General features: G+C 45.1%; 1 protein-coding gene across 2 annotated transcripts in view; it reads right to left on the bottom strand.

The window, feature by feature from the left end:
* Positions 1 to 21,146, bottom strand: part of RTN1 (reticulon 1) — a 197,536-nt gene that overhangs the window by 8,088 nt on the left and 168,302 nt on the right. Inside the window, exon 1 of one of the 2 annotated variants that reach the window (XM_077820588.1) lies at positions 16,962 to 17,022. The exons of the other annotated variant lie outside the window; for it this stretch is intronic. Coding sequence (XP_077676714.1) covers positions 16,962 to 17,022 — 61 coding nt within the window. Of the gene's footprint in view, positions 1 to 16,961; positions 17,023 to 21,146 lie in introns of those variants that run through there. 2 annotated transcript variants of the gene reach the window in all.

Below are 21,146 nucleotides of genomic sequence, written 5' to 3'. Positions count from 1 at the left end.
TCATAGGGGTTAGGAGAAGGAATCTTCCTCTCCAAACTATGGAGCAGCAGCAGCCTCCAAGTCTCCCTATAGCCCCGAGGCAATGACTCATGGACACGTGTAGTGGTGGATCTGCTGGTCCCGGTCTCACTGATGCCCCAAACTCCTTCTGCATGGCAAAAGGCTGGGAGGACCCACAGAACTGTGATGCATGGGTTCCCCAAATCTTATCCCTCCTTTGTGCAGTGGAACAATGCTGGGTCAGTCTGCACAGCCTCCGAGCCTGTGGGATGCAAAAGGATTTGTCGTAAGGACTAGATCCTCAAAGGTACTTAGGCTCCTACCTTACACCAATTTCAATGGAAGTTAACAGCCTAAATACCTTTGAGGCTGTAAGTGAATAAACCAGGACAGAGGCTAAATTGACAGTAAGGACAGATGGTGTCACTCAGTCTCACGTCCCTGACACCTGGTCATGGAGTGAGCAAGTCCCTGACGGCTCCTTGGACAGGCACAGGGAAGAGAGAGTATGAGATGCTCTAATATAGGTACTTTTGGGGGCACAGGACACGAAGTGCTGAGCTCATCAACATGAGCCCTTCTCTTCCTCAAGCAACACCATAACTCCAGGGTGCAGAGCTAAATGGAGACTGAGTATTTTTGGTTTCCCCACTGTGGCAATCCAGCCCTTCCCCTGGGCAGGTTAGCCAGCTGGGAAGTCAGCATGCAGCTTTCACACTGGCAGGATTTGGCTGTTGTGAGCTGGATCAGGCCCATAGTAATGAATGATATTAAAATGAAGCTGCTTAAAAGACCAGGCTACAAAGTAGAGCTGCCTCTGTATGCCAGCCACTTAAACGGTCTTTTCCAATGTTTACATCTCACTTTTTCTTAAACAAGGGAAATCTCATTTCAAACAGGGCAGGTTTCCGTTTTGCCCAAGCCTGGCTCCCATCTGCAGAGATTCAGAGTTAGATTGTGACTGATACATGGGGAACTCGAGGAGGGATTGTGCTGCATGTTCCAGTGGCATCCAGATAGAATGCACCTACTGTGATGCTGACTGTTCCAGGACAAGTGGATGTCCTAGTTTTCCCATGGGTATGCCCCCTATTCTTGGCATGATCTTGGAGCCACTACAGTGGCTGCAAAGGGGGAATCCTCGGAGGCGAGGGGGCATGCCTGCTTGGTTTATGGCTGCTTTGCATCACCAGAGCAGTGCAAAGCAGCCATAGCAGGACCAACAATCTGGCCCCAGATATTTAGTCTGTGCCTCTTCTACAAAGAGCAAAAGATCTCACGTATGTGGCAGCCAGTAACATGGGGGTTGGGACATGGGTGTTCCTCTAGACAACAAAACCGACCAGAAGTGTCGAACACAAGAGAAGTCTGAGGCTGTGAAAATAACTGTAGCCAGAATCCTTGGACTCTGTTCACAGCGGCCCCTGCCCCTTGTTTAGCCATTTACCCCACCTCAAAGGGGGTGTAAATCATTACTGCCTCAAATAGAAGCCTTTACACTCCCCTGGGTGTAAATGATACACAAGGGGCAGTGCAATGGCTAATCAGCCCCCTTGTCGCCAGATGAACAACAAACAATGGCTACATCCTCTCTTCAAATGCCCTTTTTATTCTTAAGTGTAGTCAAGGTGAAATTCAAAGGGGAAGGATACCAGCCCAGTGTGCACACACACTATTTTGCGGCTCCAAAGGTAATATCAATTCAGTGCACAATATGTTGTACTCTGTCTGCTGGCCAAGTAGGTTTTCTATCATACGAACATAAGAACAGCCACACTGGGTCAGACCAAAGGTCCATCTAGCCCAGTATCCCGTCTTCCGACAGTGGCCAATGCCAGGTGCCCCAGAGGGAATGAACAGAACAGGTCATCATCAAGTGATCCATCCCCTGTTGCCCATTCCCAGCTTCTGGCAAACAGAGGCTCGGAACACCATTTTTGAAGTCTTAAGTTCAAATCTTACCTTGAGTCACCACTGAAATGGCATTTCACAGCCTCACCCTAGTCCCTTTTTGTCCACAACGTAGAACCCCCAGAAAAGCTGTCACAATTAGCAGCCTCTGTTCTAGAAAGCCTCAGTCAATACTAACACAACCAGTTTTCTGGGCCAGGATTCAGGCGCATGCACAGCCGTACAGACAAATTGGTGTAGGATTTACTGTACCAGCGCTATACCTGATCTAAGACTACGTCTACACTACAGCTTATGTTGACAGAACTTACATTGCTCATGGGTGTGAATAAACTCCTCCCCAAGCAATATAAGTTACACTGACCTAAGCACGGATGTGGACAGCTCTATGTTGGCGGGAGAGTTTCTCCCGCTGACATAGCTTCTGCCGCGTGTGGAGGTGATTTTATTATGCTAATGGAAGAGCGCTGACCTGTCGTCTAAGAGTGTCTTCACCAGACCCGCTGCAGCACTATATGTGTAGACATGCCCTAAGACAGCATTTAGGTTTCTGTCTTTCATGAGCACAAAATTCACTTATAAATTAAAGAGGGATGATTCATAATACGAATTAACACCAACAAATGAATTAGATCCCCAGTCATATTTCTAGGGAGGAAGTGACCTGCAGAAAGAGAATGAATGACTTTACTCCAGTCCACATAACCCGTCTTAAATAAATTGCCATGCTGTGAGCAATGGGTTTACTGCATGATTTTTATGACCATTCAATTACCCAGACCCAATTACAGTCGCAGGATTCTGAAAAGTCCATATTGAATATACATGAGGTGGTATGCTCCTGGCATGCTAGACTACTGACATGTGATTTGCATATAATTTGATAGCAGAGCCACATGCACAGCTCAACCTGATAGATCTTAAACAGACAAAGCTATAGAGCACCTCACCTTTGAGGATGATATTTTCAAAGGAGTGTAAGAGAACAGGCACCAAAATTGCATTCCATTTCAATGGGATTTGGAGCCCTAACTCCCTCGCGCTTCTTTGAAAACCTCAGCCTAACATTATAACCTCAGCTGTTAACATGCAAAAGCTGTTTAGCAGTAGCTCCTCATGATTGGTTTTTAATTTACTGTAACAAGGGTGACATTACTTTCACTCCATATCTTTGTATTAATTCCAGTAGAATCCACTGTAGGCCCTATTTACTTGTGGAGGTATAAAGCCCTCTATGATTTATCAAAACAACCTCAAGTTCAGCACCATTTCTCTCTCCTCATTAAAGGCCAGATGCTGCACCTCTGAATTTAAGAGGAGTTTTACCACTGACTTTAATGGGAGCAGGGTCGGGCTCTCAGGCTATGACAAATCAGTATTGTCACTTTCTTTGAAGAGTTTTCAATGGAGAAACGCATTTACTAGCGGTCTACTTTTAGAGTCTAGCTTGTTCATTATTCTGAGTTAGAAATGAACGCAGGAGAGCTCTGCAAAGCATAGCTCAAACAACACAAACCTTAGGTTTGAAAGAAGAAACTTTGAAACTCTCAGCCATCATTTTAAATATAACTTCATCTCATTAAGCTAACCTGAATTCTCCATTCTCTGCCATGCAGTCGCACTAGCAGTCCAACTAGGTGAACTTAGTAGCAACAGTTCCAGATGTCTTAACAGGTAGGAATTAAATGTATTGCTTGCAGTGTAAGTTAGACCTAAGTTCTCAAAAATAAATAATGTCACTAGCCTGTGACTTTTATCCCATTGAGGAAATTTCTTGGGTACAGGGCCTGAAACTTCTCCTGGCAGACGTCATTGCTTCTTTTGGAAAATGTTTTTTGTTATTGGGCATCTAGCATCTCAAAAGTTGGAAAACACACCATATACAACACTGATGCACTAGACAGCATATACTTAAACAGGGACCGAGGACAGGGACAAAGGACCTGAGGGCGCTGCTGTGAGCTATATTACTATGCACATTCATCAAGGGTTGTGATGACCTCATGGTAACCATGAGAACAGAGCTTTAATGGTTTGTGTGGTCACCAAAACACTCATATTGCTATATCCCCAGTTTGCCTGTGTTATCTTTTATATTTGAAGGACATCCCCAAATTGCATCTGGAGGATACATGATTTTAGTCAAATTATGTCTAAAATGTCCCCATGCCTTCAAACTCATGCATGTTTCTTCTTTGTAAAATATTGTTTTAAGAGAAAGAGACAGGAGTGGGGAGACAGAAAATGAACATTTTTGACTGATACGATTCCTGTGTATAAATACATTAGAGTCAATTCTGCACTGACAGGATGAGTTATTTTGGACCCACAAGGCATCTCCCTGCTCAAGTCTGAAAATCATACATATTTGTTTCCCCCAGTTCTTTCTCTACAAATCAAAATTGTCCGAGCAATTGTAACCCATGCGCTTTATGTTGCAGCGTTTGATTTTGTTCTTCCAGAGGGAGGGGACAAGAATCTTCTTTGTTGGATACTCAATGTCTGATGAGACCAGGGCAGGGTGTGGCAGTTACTGGATGTACTCTGCAGCTGTTAAATTTTTGTTGTGGGCAGCCCACCTGGCAGGTCATACCCTAGCCAGCCTCTGAGAGCAGAGTGCAATCAGAGTGCAAGGGGAGGTAAGGTTATAACTACAGGAGTTAAAGACAACCCTGTGGACTCAGTGGCTGATTGACACAGGACCAAGAAATGAGCCTGCTGTGGTCCCAATGCCTGTGGACATAGGTCAGTGCAATTCCAACTTTCCTTACTAGTGAAGCATCCACTAAGATACCAGTGGTGTTTTATGGCATTAAGCTGAGGTGCAGGAAGAAGGGGAGTGTATCATTATACAGAATATTGCACAAGCATTCCCACACCTGTCCCCGTTACACAGTAAACATGTGGGAGGGCAGCATTTTCTCTGGAATTTTAATAAACCAGTGATCTTTGTAAAAATTCTGGGTTAGCCTGCAAGCATAAGGAATGGCCCACAATAGAGGAAGACCACGTACAAGCCTATGCACAGCTCAGCATAGAGATGGCATCACAAGACACTTTCCCTCACATGTGAGCACCATAACCAGAGGACCCGTATGGTATGCATGTGGGGCAGCGGGGCTTATGGCTCACCATTCCCTGGGTAGCATTTTTGTGGATGAGAAATTAAGAAAAGAATTTCGATGCACATATACAAACGCTAATTAATTGTCCAGTGGCAGTAGTGACACTGGAAAGCTAGGGAAACCGAATGTAACAATGAAGGTCTTGTTAATTAACAGCCTTTATTGGACTAATATTTGACAACTGTGACTTATTACTAGGACAAAGCCTGAGCCACAGAGCAGCAGAGATCACTCACATGGTGGGAAATTTTAGCTCAGTGGGTTTCGCTGGGCTCATTATAGACCAAGGTCCAGGTGTGATCTGTCAAAGTTTTGCAGTCTTTGGATCCAGGGTTTTGGTTTGACTCCATCTCTACTTCTTACCAAATGAATTTTTAACCCCCTGAAAAATGGATGCCTTGGGACTATCATGATAAGCACATTAGAAACAGTCAAACAGACAAACCTAGATGTAACAATAGTATTTAAAATCCCTCCTATGCTCCAGTAAAACATACACTAATTTAAAACTTCAGAAAATTATTTCCATTGTTTAACTATATATATTTTACAGGGTCAGATTCTGACCTCAGAGAAATGGGATGACGGCATGGCCCTAATGAAGTCACTAGGAGTTTTGCCGTGGACTTCAATGGGGCCAGGATTTCAATCCTGGGGCACAGAGGGCACTGCTACAGATCCACTTACATGTTTGTGCATGTTGGCAAACTAGTGGATTCTCCACATGATGAAGGGTGATTAAAATCTGGCCAATAGTATCCAGCTATTTATGCATTGATTAGCAGAGGGTTCCCCCAGTATCAAAGCATATCCAAAGGCTACCTGCTCAGTGTTTTCTCTCATCACTTCGTTAAGACATCTTTCTATGCCAATATATCATTTCCCCACCTCTGCCTCCCCCCCCCGCCCCCCCCTGGCCACCAGTCATCTGTATTTAAATGTAATACAGAGGGATGCAACTTCTGAAGCTGAGACGTGCCAGCCATTCTCCGGAAGACTGCTACCATGAACTGCAGAACCGACAGAGCATCTTTGCTATTTTTATAAGGGTTTTTTCCCCCCATTCTTGTTGGACCCCTCTGGATCCCATCCTTTTCTCTTGGGTTACAGCCCTTCATCCTTGAGTCCCATATCACAGAGACCACCCTTCTCCCTGAGGGCAGGATGCCCCTGAGAATCCACCTATGCCAGCTCTCAATAAGCCAGAGAGGTCACCCTTCTTGCTCTCCCAACCCTTGGGACAAAAGACCAGGAGTGGGAGTTGACCCTGGGTTTGTAGCCTGGCAATAGTGTGCATTATCCCTATCCAAAAGGGCCTCCCATCCCTTTCAGAGCAATGGCTTTCAGGGCCTGGGTTATTCTGCAATCTTAGTCACTTGGTGTTATGAGAAGACAGACAAAGACATTCCTAGACCTCAAGGATGACAAACAGGAGTTTCAAGATGAGTTAGGGTTTCCGGCATTCTAGATAACTCAGCATGCATGACATACAGCATACTGACAGGAGACACAAGAGAACAGGCATACAATTAATGAATGCCAGATCTTGTAACCCCCTACTCCCCTGAGTATTCCTTAATCCCAAGAATGGTCCCTCTGATGTCAGTGGGATTATTCGGGAGAACTAGGATTGCTTATGTGATTAAATGTGACAGGATTGGCCCCATACATGGTAATACTAGGTGGTTGATAATAACTAAGGAACCAGTTTTGCCACTGCTCCTCATGTGACATTCTCGTTGACGTCAATGGGATTTCTTCACACAAGGAAGGCTGCAGGATTAGGAATGACAACTATTGTTTTTTAAAAAAAAAAAAACCCACCTATCTGTAGACAAGAGGCCCACTCCATGCCTTATTTGCTAATAAAACAACAAGCCTGCCTGCCACTTGCAGATTTGTGTACAGGATTTTATTAATAGGAACCTGCCTAATCTGCAATGGAAATGAAGGAAAACAGGCAGAATTCCTGCCACACCTCGTGTAATCAATGTTAATTTTAAGTAGAGATGGGCATGAACCAGGACCACAGATCCAGCCCCCCTCCTCATCCCTATCAAACTTTCAGAAGCTTAGATATGGATCCTCCACCAGATCTCAAATGTCAGGGCTCAGGCCCATCTTTAATTGTAAGGAAAAATTAACATCAGATTGGTACAGCATCCCATGCAACTAAAAAGGGCCCAACTTTGCTCTCACTGAAGTCAGAGTTAACCCCACCCGCCGGACTTCAACTGACCAGCTCCCAATGACTTCAGCCCTTGCATGCACAGCTAGCTTAGGTCCCCAGCATAGCCAGAATTACTCCTCCGTAGACCATTTTCAAGGAGATGTATTTTGAAATGGTGTCAAGTATCAGGGGACAGCTGTGTTAGTCTGTATCCACAGAAACAAGAAGTTTCAGAGTAACAGCCGTGTTAGTCTGTATTCGCAAAAAGAAAAGGAGTACTTGTGGCACCTTAGAGACTAACCAATTTATTTGAGCATGAGCTTTCGTGAGCTACAGCTCACTTCATCGGATGCATATCGTGGAAACTGCAGCAGACATTATATACTCACAGAGATCATGAAACAATACCTCCTTCCACCCCACTGTCCTGCTGGTAATAGCTTATCTAAAGTGATCATCAAGTTGGGCCATTTCCAGGTTTTCTCACCCTCCACCCCCCACACACAAACTCACTCTCCTGCTGGTAATAGCAGGAGAGTGAGTTTGTGTGTGGGGGGGTGGAGGGTGAGAAAACCTGGATTTGTGCTGGAAATGGCCAAACTTGATGATCACTTTAGATAAGCTATTACCAGCAGGACAGTGGGGTGGAAGGAGGTATTGTTTCATGATCTCTGTGTGTATATAATGTCTGCTGCAGTTTCCACGATATGCATCCGATGAAGTGAGCTGTAGCTCACGAAAGCTCATGCTCAAATAAATTGTTAGTCTCTAAGGTGCCACAAGTACTCCTTTTCTTTTTGAGAAACAACAAGGAGTCCGGTGGCACCTTAAAAACTAACAGATTTATTTGAGCATAAGCTTTTGTGAGTAAAAACCCCACCTCTTCAGAAAGCTTATGCTCAAATAAATCTGTTAGTCTTTAAGGTGCCACTGGACTCCTTGTTGTTTTTGTATTTTAAAAGGCATTCTCATTCTGACAATGAAGGAAGTTGAAATGTATTGTTTAAGTTGATTTATTTTCAGACAGGACATAAAATGAGCAGGAGCCAGCAAATGCCAGGCCGTTAAAATCTCACTTTTTTTTTTTTTTTTTTTAAATCTCAGTGGTTTAAATAAGCATGGTGGCTTGTTAAAACTGGAAGCAATAAAACATCAAAGTTGTACACATCTTCCCGGGTCTGCCCTCTAACCGTAGGCTCTTAATCCTGCGGTCCCATTGGGATCGATGGGAATTTTGCTTGAGTAAGGACTGAAGGATTGAGCCTATAGCTTGGCATTTTGGGACTCAGAAAAAATAGAAGTTAGTGGTGAAGCCTCATTTTGAGTACAGGAGGTGCTGAAGGACATCTGGAGGGTTACGATTGTCCTTGTTTTTAGTGGCTTTCATCACAGCAGTCAACTTTCTTGGTTTTAGTTTCAATTTCTTAATCAAAGAATTTGATTATTCAAAAGGAAATGAGAAGATTCTAAAAGAAGTTTACCAAAAAAACAACAACCCTGTGCTCCCGGAGTACAGGTGTTCTATGATTGATTTCACTCCAGAACATAAATAGGTCTCGGCTCTTTGGAGGTTGCCTCATGTCAACGAGAATCCACAAGCAACTCAGATACGCAACACTTCTGCTGTGGAGGGAGTTTCTGAAGATAGTTTGAAGCTGGGTCTCTTTGGTGAGACTTAAGCTGCAGGTATCCTCTTTCCTCTCCACTCAGGACCATTGCCTGTTCTTTATTCTATCTCCTGGATCTTAGCTCAGCAAGTTGAACTTACTCTCAGCTAAGAAAACCACCACTGCTGTGTATCTTGAAAAGGTTCTGCACACCCACAAAATGTGGAACAGTAATTAGACCTACTCTACACAGAAATATGTGCCTCGCCGGCTTTTCTAAAAGCCAGACTGAGATCCTGGGCCATGCTCAGAGATTGCATCTCCTGCACTCTGGTCCCTTGCCTGATGTTCTTCTGGTTGGCGAGGGTTCGGTTCTGATGAATGACATGTGAACGCCGCAAAAGATATAGAAGTTCAGTTAAGCATCAAAGGGACAAGTTCCAGCCTCAGATGTGCATATGCAGTTTATGCAGAAACCTGGGGGAGTTGCACATGCACACCAGTGGGCAGAATTTGGTCCTGAGAATTTAGCTGCTTATTATCCAAAAACTCACCTGAATCTTTGTCTTGAAATCAGTTTGCAAATCTCATGAGAAGAGAGTTTTGAACAAGAAAGATTAACAATAATTTATACCTGCCCAGTAGATTCGTGCTTTTCATCCATGGTGCTCAAAGTTACTTACAAACACTAACTAATTCCAGCAACACTCCGACAAGGTGGTTTCTATTGTTGCCATTTTAAAGCTGGGCAAACTGAGGGTCAGAGAATGCAAGTGATTCAGCCAAGATCCTCAATGGAACCAGAGGCAACTATGTGAATACAACCCAGGAACCCTGACTCCCAGTCCAGGACTCTAACCACTAGACTCTACTGCCTCTGTTTCCAGCACTCCATTGTAATGGTCAGGGTCAGGTCAGAAATACCATCAGAAAAGCCTCTCTCATGGCATTGCATTGTTAATGCTTCTGGTCCTGACTGAAATCAAGAGCAGACAAAGACAACATTTGAGAAAGGAAAGAAAGAAGGTTAGATGAGCTTTTCCAAACTTCATGGTCAGGGTTTGGTCTGGTCAAAGGTGTGAACTATGTAAACTAGTTTGCTCACCCCTCATTTGCACACACAGAGCTCTCCCCTGAAAGGTTTGTGCAGGCTTGTCCCATTCTTCTCGATGAAACTAACAGCTTAGGGCTCAGTTGTACCCGACAGGCACAGCCCTGCCTTGTGAGAGGAGTGGAGAGGCACCACCTCAGGGAGGGACTGTGTGGTCCCTCCTAAAACTCCTGGCGCACAGCACCCCCAAGGGAATGGGGAAACCCCACCCACCTACACCTGTGCACCCCCTTCCAGAGCTGCCAGGGGCATAGTGGGAGTGCACCTGCTGAACTATCACTTAGGATGGTGCAACGAGCTCCCTCCTCCCCACTTCGCTAGCTCTACTAGCTAGTGATGCACAGAGGTTGGTGTGGCCAGCAAGAAGGGGCTATCATGCCTGGGCCCTGCTGAGGCAAGGGGGCACAAAGTGGGGCAGTCGCTTTGTGTCCTCCCCCACACTGCAGACATGTGCAGGGGGGTCCAGGCACAGTCTGGCCTTTAACCTTGGAAGGTTTGGTCATGTGAACCTTTCCTGTTCCCAAATAAAGCTGCCCACCCCTAAGTGTGGGCTGCTAACCCTGACCAGCCTAGCAAGCCACAAAGTGCTGCTCCACCCCCTCCAGTACAGTGCTGCTGAAGAATTGTCTGTGCAAGTCTAGCACGGGCCTACTTTGATAACGCAAACCCCGAGGAGGGCAGAGCGTGGCTGCTTATAGGAGCTTATGCCTAGTCACTAGAGCTGGCTGAGATTCTTTTCACTGAAAAGGGGTTTTTGATGATAAAAAATGACTTTTTGAGTGATATGTTCGAAATGTCTCAGTGTTTCGTTGAAATGAAAAGCTGGTTTTGATTAGAATCAAAGTGAAAGTGGTTTGGTTTTTCCCCTCCCCCCTCTTCTCCAATGGGAGAAAAAAGGGAAGAGAAACAGAGGGGGAGAAAGAAAAACCCCAAATTTTCACTTTGCTTAAAAGCAAATGGAAAATTTGCACTTAATCTGAAACCTCTTCCATGCACGTTTTCAAGAAAAAGTTCATTTTCTTTCAAAAATGTGTGCTGAAATTTTTAATTTTCTTATTCAAACAAAATTAAAAATTTCAGCACACATTTTTGAAAGAAAATGAACTTTTTCTTGAAAACGTGCATGGAAGAGGTTTCAGATTTGTTGACTGGCCCCATTATTCAGAATGCCATACAAAGGCAGCTTACAGGAACACCACAGTGAAGAGGAGAGGAAAAGCTCCTAGGCTATCAGGACAGACAGGATGAGAGCTCCCAGGGTATTGCACCAGCCTTGGTCCAGGGATGGGGTTGTCAGTGTAACTCTTCAGTGTGCCAGTGAGATGGACATTGGGAACGGGTGACGGGGCACATATCAAGTTGAAGGAGGAAACAAATTGAGGAGAGGTAATAATAGTGACTCGCAGGGCGACGACTCACCGGTGCGGTGCCTCCTGTCGGTCGTCCTGGGAATTAGCCCTTTCAGCCAGGAACGCCCTCTGCAGGCCAGTGTCTCACCTGCCGCTGGCCCCCGTGTTCCTCCCGGACCCCGGTGCCTTTCTAGATTAGGGTTCTGCCCCCTGGCAGTACCCCCTCAGTCTGGGGCTCCCCTGCTAGTGGAACCCCCAATCCCTATCCCTCCCTTGCCTCAGTGGCTACTGCCAGTCACTGTCTAGCCCCCACTCCTTGGGGCAGACTGCAGCCTATGAACTACTCATCATCAGCAAGGGGGGTTGGACCAGCTGCCTCTGCCTATCTCTGGGCTGCCCCTCTGCAGGCCCAGTACCTTTTTATAGGCCTTTAACTAGGCCTGAAGCCTGGGTTTTTACTAGGCTGGAGCTCCCCAGCTCCCTTTGCCCTTCCCCAGTACTGCTCTACCCTAACAAGGCCTGCAGCCTGGGGTTTTGCTAGGCTGGAGCTACCAGCTCCCTCTGCCCTTCCGCAGCACTGCTCCACCCTAGATACCCTCCTCAGCTTCCCAGCAGCCAAGTCCTTCCCTCTCTAGAGCCAGAGAGAGGAGGTCTTTCCTTCTGGCCCACCGCCCTCTTATAAGGGCTACAGCTGTGGCTGCTTTCCCAATCAGCCCATCTTTTCCCCTGCCACAGCCCTCTTCTAGGGCTGTTTTAAGCCCTTCAGGGCTGGAGCGGGGTAACCACCCCACTACAGTGACCATATTGCGGGCTTCCGTCCTCCCACGTCCTGGAACCCAATAGTAACAGTGACCATATTGCGGGCTTCCGCCCGCCCACGTCCCGGAACCCAATAGGTACAGTGACCATATTTTTCATAAGACCTGGATTATCAAATAGCTAAAACCCTTTTTCTGAATTTGTATCTGATCCCAATAGAAGTCTGTGGTGAACCTGGGTATAATTTTCAAATGGGACCCTAAAATAATACCTTCACAAAGTTTGCTCATATAACAACATTTATGCACACAAATCAGGTCACTGCATCTAATCACCCAATTTGCAGGTGAAATGTTACAGGCAGGGTTGAAAGTTTGGCCCTTAATCTGTTTGCATGTTAATGGAGAAACAGGGTTTGTTTATTTCAGTCTGCTTAAAATGCAATCTACTCAAACTTCATAAACAAACTTTATTTTGTGCTAACCTTCAAAATGCATCAGCCCAGGTTAGGGACTAAATACATCCTTAATACTGATTTTGGTAAGCTTAGCCTTATAATTTCTGCAAAAAAAGAACACCTGAAATTGGAAGACTGTTCTTCCCTTAAACTACAACTTGACCACATTTGTTCAGTCTTTACAGGACACCCTCTGAAAGAGAAAAAGGGGCTAGATTCTCAGTGGGTCAGAGTCATTGTAGCTCCATAGAACTCTTGGCATCTAAGCCAATACACATCAGCTGACAACCTGGCTCCAAGCATCTGTATCTATAAAGGTTCAGCACAAGACATACAACAGATCCTCAGGGACAGATCCTTAGCTGGTGTAAACTAGCCTAGCTCATTTGGAGCCACACCAGGTTGCACCAGATGAGGATCTAATCCATGACGTCTGTTGAAATGATCCACCTCTGAAAATGTGAAAAGCATCGACAGTAACAATAGGCCGAAATTACTATTTTATGACAAGGTGGCTGATTAGAATGGTTTCAAAGCTGCTAACAAGATTACACTTTAAATGCACACATGAATATTATTACTATTGAACACTGCTATCAGCACTGAAAACAGAGAACATAGCCATGGAGAAATGCTTGGTCTAGCTTTTCAGAACCATTTTAAAGCCAGCTCCTACTTTAATTGAAAAAGTAAGATAATACTCAGAAAACAGGTGCCAGTACAAGCCCTGTTCATAACATTGTTCCAATGAAGCTAAGTAAGATGGACTTCAAAGACACCTGCATTCCTTAGTCACCCTTGGCCTTCAGGTGCTACAGAGATGAATGCTATAGTTAGTATTTAGTGGCATTTCTATAAAGACTCCACAGGTTCTTTACTTGCAATCTTTCACATTTGTTTTTTAATTGAGACTTGTAGGTCAACAGACAAGCAGACAGAAACTTATCACTCATGGATATCTAAGAAGTGGATTGTGGAAGGGGAAATGAAAGCAGAGGTGACTGCCTGGCTAGAGTATTGCAAATAACTAGCTGTGCAATGCAAGGCGTTTGGGGGTCTTTTCTAATGTAACTGGTACATGCCGTAAGTATTGATTACAGGGTATCCTAGAGCAGTGGTTCTCAACCAGGAGTACGTGTACCCCTGGGGATATGCAGAGGTCTTTCAGGGGGCACATCAACTCATCTAGATATTTGCCTAGTTTTACAACAGGCTACATAAAAAGCATTAGCGAAATCAGGACAAACTAAAATTTCATACAAACAATGACTTGTTTATGAGGTCTATATACTCTACAATGAAAAGTAAGTACAATATTTATATTCCAATTGATTTATTTTATAACTACATGGTAAAAATGAGAAAGTAAGCAATTTTTCCGTAATAAGTGTGCTGTGGCATTTTCGGATTTGTATGTCTGATTTTGTAAGCAAGTAGTTTTTAAGTGAGGTGAAACCTGGGGGTACGCAAGACAAATCAGACTCCTGAAAGGGGTACAGTAGTCTGGAGAGGTTGAGAGCCACTGTCCTAGAGCATCATGCCACATCTTCATAGAAGGTCAGGATGCCTGGTCTAGCAGCCCATATATCTGAAGCGCTAGATGCTGCCATCTTATGTTCTTAAGCCACTCTCAGAAACACAGCTTCCAACAGTCACACGTCTGGAATGACTTCAGAGCACTGCACAACGTGACTGCCTGGTGTTGTGACATCATTTCTGAAGTACTACCTTCTGCAGTCAGCTCTTCTGACTGTTCGTGTCTGGAGGCCCGCAGTGGCTGGCATACACAGTGGTATATCTACCTCTGCACCATCATACATACTGGATAGCTCAACCCCAGTCTATTTCAGACACATCACCTTCTAACTGTGAAAGATGCGAACAAAACAACAGTCTGCTGTAATTCACCTTACTCTCAATGATAATATTTTAAATGGGACATATGTCTAGCAGGGGAGAATGACTTTGGTTCTCCCTTAGGATTGTAACATCATCTGTGATTGATACAATCATGTCATACTTCCAGTATAGAGGGATAAAATTACACTGCGATATATTTGAATATTACATACCAACATTGAATGTATTTCCATTACCACAAAAAATATTTACAAAAAGCATGTTAAGATGAGCAAAACGAAAGCAACAACTACTTTATTTGCTGCTTTTCAGAATAAACACCGCCTAGCTTTTCACTACCCTACCCCAAAATAGTATTGATATATTACATTGCCTAGTCCTTAATTTTAGTTAATTACACACCTAGTTTTCTAGTAAATTAAAAGTTGTGCTAACTACCACTCAAGTTTTCCATAACTTCAATCAAAATTCGTTGTATTATTTTATCTTTGTCTGTTATGTACATAGACAGCCCTATGAAAGGAAAAAAGTTACCTGACATGAAGCAATAATTAATGAAGATGGAAAATTTGAACAACTTCATTTTTCAGAAAATAGATATTTGGGGGTGAGGTCTGTGGGGGGGGGGGTGTCAACACAGTCTATTGTTGACCATATAAACCCCCCAATGTTTGTTCTTCTTGTGTCTATTTTTGAGGGGGTTACAGTTCTGCAGCCATGTGAATTTGGGTTTGATCAGTAGAATGTTACAGACATAGGCAATATCCTATGGCTATTTTAGTATCTTCCCTCTTTTCATCACAAAAGTCCCCACTTCCTATTCCCCAGGCATAAAAAGCTACATCAAGGGAAAGGAAAAGATAAGTAAAGGATAGTAATCATTTATTCCAACTAGGTTCTTTCTCACCAACATGGGTCATATTGTGTCATTCAATTTTAAGTCAAACTGCCTACTGATTTCAAAGGGCAGACTGCAAAAAGACAGATGGCACAAGAATACTATTAATTATTTGTTAAGCAAAGATAGCATACCCTGTGTCCCTCTATTTTGTAATTTATGTATATATTTTTTTGTTTTTGGTAAAGATGGACAAAAAAATCCAATCTGGCTTTAAGTCAAGATGAGCTTGACAACTTGACTCAGCAATTTTCTCTTTTCCACAAGAATAGGTAGCATTTTAATATCTAGCCTTGTTTTAAAGTAACTCATGGAACTTAGTATACAGAATTCATGTTGTTATAATAAATCTTGGTGGTGAAAAATGGTTCTTTATTAACACAACGGAAGCTGTGATCTGCCGGGGGCTTATATTAGCAGGTGCCTCTGTTTACTTTGTAGCTGCCTGACTTTAGGATAAATCCCTCAGAATGTGGTGATGATTATGTGCAGAACCAAGGTTTAAAATATATCAGAAACAGCAATTGGATGGATCCAATTAACCTCCCTGCTCCCCAAACACATTCAGAAGGCTTTCCAGATCACATTACAATTACCAGGGTTTATATTCTTTTGAGGAGGAGAAATTACATCTGAAAAGAAGCACGGGCTCTTTAAGCAGATGCTGCTACAGTGTAATTCACTCTTAGGGATCCACCAGAGATCATTAATAATATACACAATATGTTCAAAGTAAAAAAAAAATGAACCTTGCTGTCATAAAGATTATTACAGAATTAATAAAACAAAGCCTGCCACACACATACATAAGATGACAAGACTGGATCCATCTTTCCATCTATTTTTCTGTAATCTGCTCCCCAAGCAGTGTCACATAGACAGTCTTTTAACAAAACAAAGGATAGATGCTCGCTATTAAGTGTGAAGCTGAATAAAAATGGCTGAAAAGCTGTCAGGCGAGCTGAAAGGTAGCCAGCCACACCCAATGCTAACATGGACCATCTCAAAAATAAATTTGTTATAACAGAACATAGCCTCTATTGTTCTTGTCAGTTACACAACAGATGACTAAAACAGCGCAATATTTTACAGCAGGTGGTTTAGGGGTGTGCTAGAAAAAATAATCATGGAATAAATTTAAAGGCTACCATACAGCAAACTGACAAATGTGTGGCAATGCAACAGTATTCTGAGTATTATTACAGTTATTGCTGGGGCTACATTTTCTTTGTGTTGACAGTGGACACAGATCTCAAAATGGGTGTGTCCCATCCAAAAGGATGCACTGAAGCTCCAAAACAGGACTGTCAGTAAACCTCAGGAGCCTAAACAGACACAAATTCACAATTACTGCCCTCTTCTAAAAGCCCACGGCATACAAAATCATGCTGGGCACAGTCTGGCAATGATCCTCAAAGATGAGGAAAGAAGCTACAGGATCAGGGAAGAGTGGCATTGATAGGAGCTGCAGCGTGAGAGGAAAATGTCCTGCGTTATATGTTTTTAAGATGTAAAGCTGGGGACTGGAGAAATAAAAGAAACTCAAAGCGTATAATTAGAGTTGTTTTTCAAAATTACTTCAAAGAAAATCTTCTGGGGAAATAAAAAGCATGCAAAGACCCACAGGTGAACAATGCAAAATGGATGGATGCTGCCTTTGCCTTCTCTCCCATGCAGTCTTTCTAGGCATGCAACACTAGAATAGATATAATACCCTGACATTTCCAGTTGCTCCACAGACAGTCCATCTTGGTAGAATCGGCACTGGCTTGCATCTTGAAGAATTAGGAATTGCGGCTCCTTTCCTGGGTTCTCACTGAGGCATTCCAAAGCATGAATAGGTTAGTGGGTATCACGGCTGCTTCCTTGCACTGGCTACAGACCGATGCTGTAAGCAGAACAGGGAGAGGGGGGAGGGCATATTGTACGCGCTGCAGTCTTCACTGCAGCAAATCAGCACTGTGATGTGGTTGCCCTAGGGAGCAGGCTCCTTTGAAAAAGGGATGCAGTTGCCTATCAAATCAAAAGCATTCGCTTGGAGGCTGAGCTCTGTTAAGTCATCGAAATGGTTAACTGAACCTGACAGCACAGAAACAAAAACAAATTGGGTGGGGTGGGGTGGGGTGGGGCTCAGCTTCCTATGTATTTACTCCCCCTGTGACTATTAATGTTCCAGAAATTTCTGGAGAACATTAAGAAATCCACTGTTTTCTTCAGATGGATGGAGGGCCAAATCCCCCTCATTTACACCTGTCCATCTGCAGGAGTCCTGCTCCTGGTCACATCTGTGCAGGGCCAGAGAGGGCATGGCTACAGCTCAGGGCAGAAGCCAGCTCCAGAAATGCAGCCCAGTCTCTCTTTATTTTTTTTTAAAATGGGCTGCGAACTGAGATTTGACCAAATAGTCCAGAGACGCAAGGAAACGACAGAGTAAATAAACCACCAAAATGTTCGCCGCTTTCCAAGTCTGGGTACAGGACAGAGCACAAATGAGCAGAGACTGGATTCCAGTCACCATGCCCAAGCCCCCCAGTCTGTGCATCACACAAAAAAGCAAGCGCAGAAAAGGGAGTGTGTATGATAATGGGACTTTGGAGAGACGGAGTTAGGAGACAGCAACGACCTGGGGCTATGTTCCTAGGAGATACATTAGACAGTTCTTAAACAAACGTTGTATTAAAGGTGGCCCCACATGATGTACATGTGGTACGAGCATCTTTAAATGTAAAGAGGGCCTGCTCTCTGCATAAGGCATGGAAGCCATGAATTCTTGAATTCTAATCCCAGCTTGGACACTGATTTCCCCTTAGCCAAGTCACTTACCTTCCTTGCCTCAGTTTCCCCAGCAGTAAAATGAAGGGTAGTACTTCCCCATTTCCCTTGCAGAGACATGGCAAGGGTTAATTAATCTAGCATCCTAGAGATGAATAGCACTGGCAATAAGCAGACTTAGCATTTACACAGTGTTTGGCCTTTTCAAAGCACAGTCCATATATTAATCAATCCTCAAAACATCCCCTAATAAGTGTTATTATCCCCATTTCACTGATGGGAAAACCGAGACATGGAAACCCATCATACAAGTCACTGTCAGCACTGGGATTAGACTTCAGGTGTACCCAGCTCCCAGACTGGTATTTAATCTTCTAGACCTGTGGTCCCCAAACTGTGGGGTGCGCCTTCCTAGGAGGGCACGGAGGAACATTTAGAAGGCCATGGTGGGGCCTGGGCCAGCCCACATAGTGGATGGGGAGGGAATGCCACCCAGCCCTGCTCTGTTCAGCTCTGCTCTGGCCCCAGCCCCAGCTCAGGCTCTGTTTTCTGGCCCCCGCCCTGGTCCCGGCCTCGGCCCCCAGCCCCAACAATAGCCCCACTCCCAGCTGTGGCACCTGGTTCCAACCAAGTCCCCGGCTGTGGCTCCCAGGGTGGGGGATAGGGTTGCCAACTTTCTAGTCGCACAAAGCCAAACACCCTAGCCCTGCCCCTTCCCCGAGGCCCTGCCCCTTCCCCGAGGCTCCACCCCACTCACTACATTCCCCCTTCCTCGGTGGCTCGCTCTCCCCCACCCTCACTCACGTTCACTGGGCTGGGACAGGGAGTTGGGGTGCGGGAGAGGGTGAGGGCTCCGGCTGGGGATGCGGGCTCTGGGGTGGGGCTGGGGATGAGGGGTTTGGGATGCAGGAGGGTGCTCTGGGGTGGGGGGGCTCAGGGCTGGGACAGGGAGTTGGGGTGTGGGCTTACCTCAGGCAGCTCCCAGTCGATGGTGCTGCGGCGCTAAGGCAGGCTAGTCCCTACCTGTCCTGGCTGGCACCGCACTGCACCCTGGAAGCAGCCAGCTGGTCTGGGTCCTAGGCGGAGGCGCAGCAGGTGGCTCTGTGCACTGCTCTCACCTGCAGGCACTGCCCTCCCCCCCGCTCCCATTGGTCAGGAGCTGGCCAATGGGAGTGCGGAGCCGGTGTTCGGGGTGGGGGCAGCACGTGGAGCCCCACAGCCCCCCTGCCTAGGACCTGGCTCAGCTGGCTGTTTCCAGGGTGCAGCACGGTGCCAGCCAGGACAGGTAGGGACTAGCCTGCCTTAGCACCACAGCACCATAGACCAGACTTTTAACGGCCCGCTTGGCAGTATTGATCGGAGCCACCAGGATCCCTTTTCGACCAGGTGTTCTGATTGAACCGGACACCTGGTCACCCTATGGTGGGAAGTGGGCAGCAGTAAGGGGGGGCATGAGGTAAAAAGTTTGGGGACCACTTTTCTAGACCATGCCATCACATTAAATATTGTTATTGATACATTCTAATTGTACATTAAACTCAGTCTCAGTGTAACAGCCACATAAATATCAAGGGCTAAATTCTCCAGTTTTCATCCTGGATACATTTAATTCCCACTGAACCCAATGTATTGTAAAAAATCCTTGTGTTGCAGATACAGCTTTGTACATTGCGCACCCACCCATCGGGAGCTGGGACTGGACTGCTTCAGAGAAACAGGCCTCTAGCGCTTAAGCTAACAGAGATCCCCTAGAGCTGGCAGTAGCAGGTCACTTATCTTCCTCTTGGACAACTTCTCCCACAGTCAAAGCCAATATCTGGCGAGAATCTTAATATGTAACCCGTTGATCTTTACTCAGTAAAATCTGCTAGTGCTACTATAGCCAAAGGCCTGATGACCTCATTGTTTAGGTTTTAAAATAATTTTCAAAGGCCAGAAAGGCAGACCTGATCCCTCTCATGCAGGAGTCATTGTAGAAATGAGAGGGATGAACTAATGGAGAAGATGATCAAAGGCAAGGGGGAAGTGAGGACTAAGGAATACATAAAATAAGGGTTGCATTTCCCTCAAGTTAGCCCCTGATTTACAGTATTCTCTGGCATGGTTAATAGAGGTGAGTGAGCCATTACTGTAGGGATCACTACCTGACTAATTTCTGTCTATCCCTCTAATCCCAAATCTTGGCTCCCCACAAGTAGTCAGTATGTTAGTTTAACGTCTCCAGCTGCAGGATGATACCCTGGGCAGCACAGTGCCCTGTACCACCGTGCTGTGGCATGGTTCTATCCTGATTCATAGAATCATAGAATCATAGAATATCAGGATTGGAAGGGACCCCTGAAGGTCATCTAGTCCAACCCCCTGCTTGAAGCAGGACCAATTCCCAGTTAAATCATCCCAGCCAGGACTTTGTCAAGCCTGACCTTAAAAACCTCCAAGGAAGGAGATTCTACCACCTCCCTAGGTAACGCATTCCAGTGTTTCACCACCCTCTTAGTGAAAAAGTTTTTCCTAATATCCAATCTAAACCTCCCCCACTGCAACTTGAGACCATTACTCCTCGTTCTGTCATCTGCTACCATTGAGAACAGTCTAGAGCCATCCTCTTTGGAACCCCCTTTCAGGTAGTTGAAAGCAGCTATCAAATCCCCCCTCATTCTTCTCTTCTGCAGGCTAAACAATCCCAGCTCCCTCAGCCTCTCCTCATAAGTCATGTGTTCTAGACCCCTAATCATTTTTGTTGCTCTTCGCTGGACTCTCTCCAATTTATCCACATCCTTCTTGTAGTGTGGGGCCCAAAACTGGACACAGTACTCCAGATGAGGCCTCACCAATGTCGAATAGAGGGGAACGATCACATCCCTCGATCTGCTCGCTATGCCCCTACTTATACATCCCAAAATGCCATTGGCCTTCTTGGCAACAAGGGCACACTGCTGACTCATATCCAGCGTCTCGTCCACTGTCACCCCTAGGTCCTTTTCCGCAGAACTGCTGCCTAGCCATTCGGTCCCTAGTCTGTAGCGGTGCATTGGATTCTTCCATCCTAAGTGCAGGACCCTGCACTAATCCTTATTGAACCTCATCAGATTTCTTTTGGCCCAATCCTCCAATTTGTCTAGGTCCT

This window comes from Eretmochelys imbricata, chromosome 6 (genome assembly GCF_965152235.1).
Source record: "Eretmochelys imbricata isolate rEreImb1 chromosome 6, rEreImb1.hap1, whole genome shotgun sequence".
Lineage (NCBI taxonomy): Eukaryota > Metazoa > Chordata > Testudines > Cheloniidae > Eretmochelys > Eretmochelys imbricata.
This window is presented reverse-complemented; position numbering and strand designations above follow the sequence as displayed.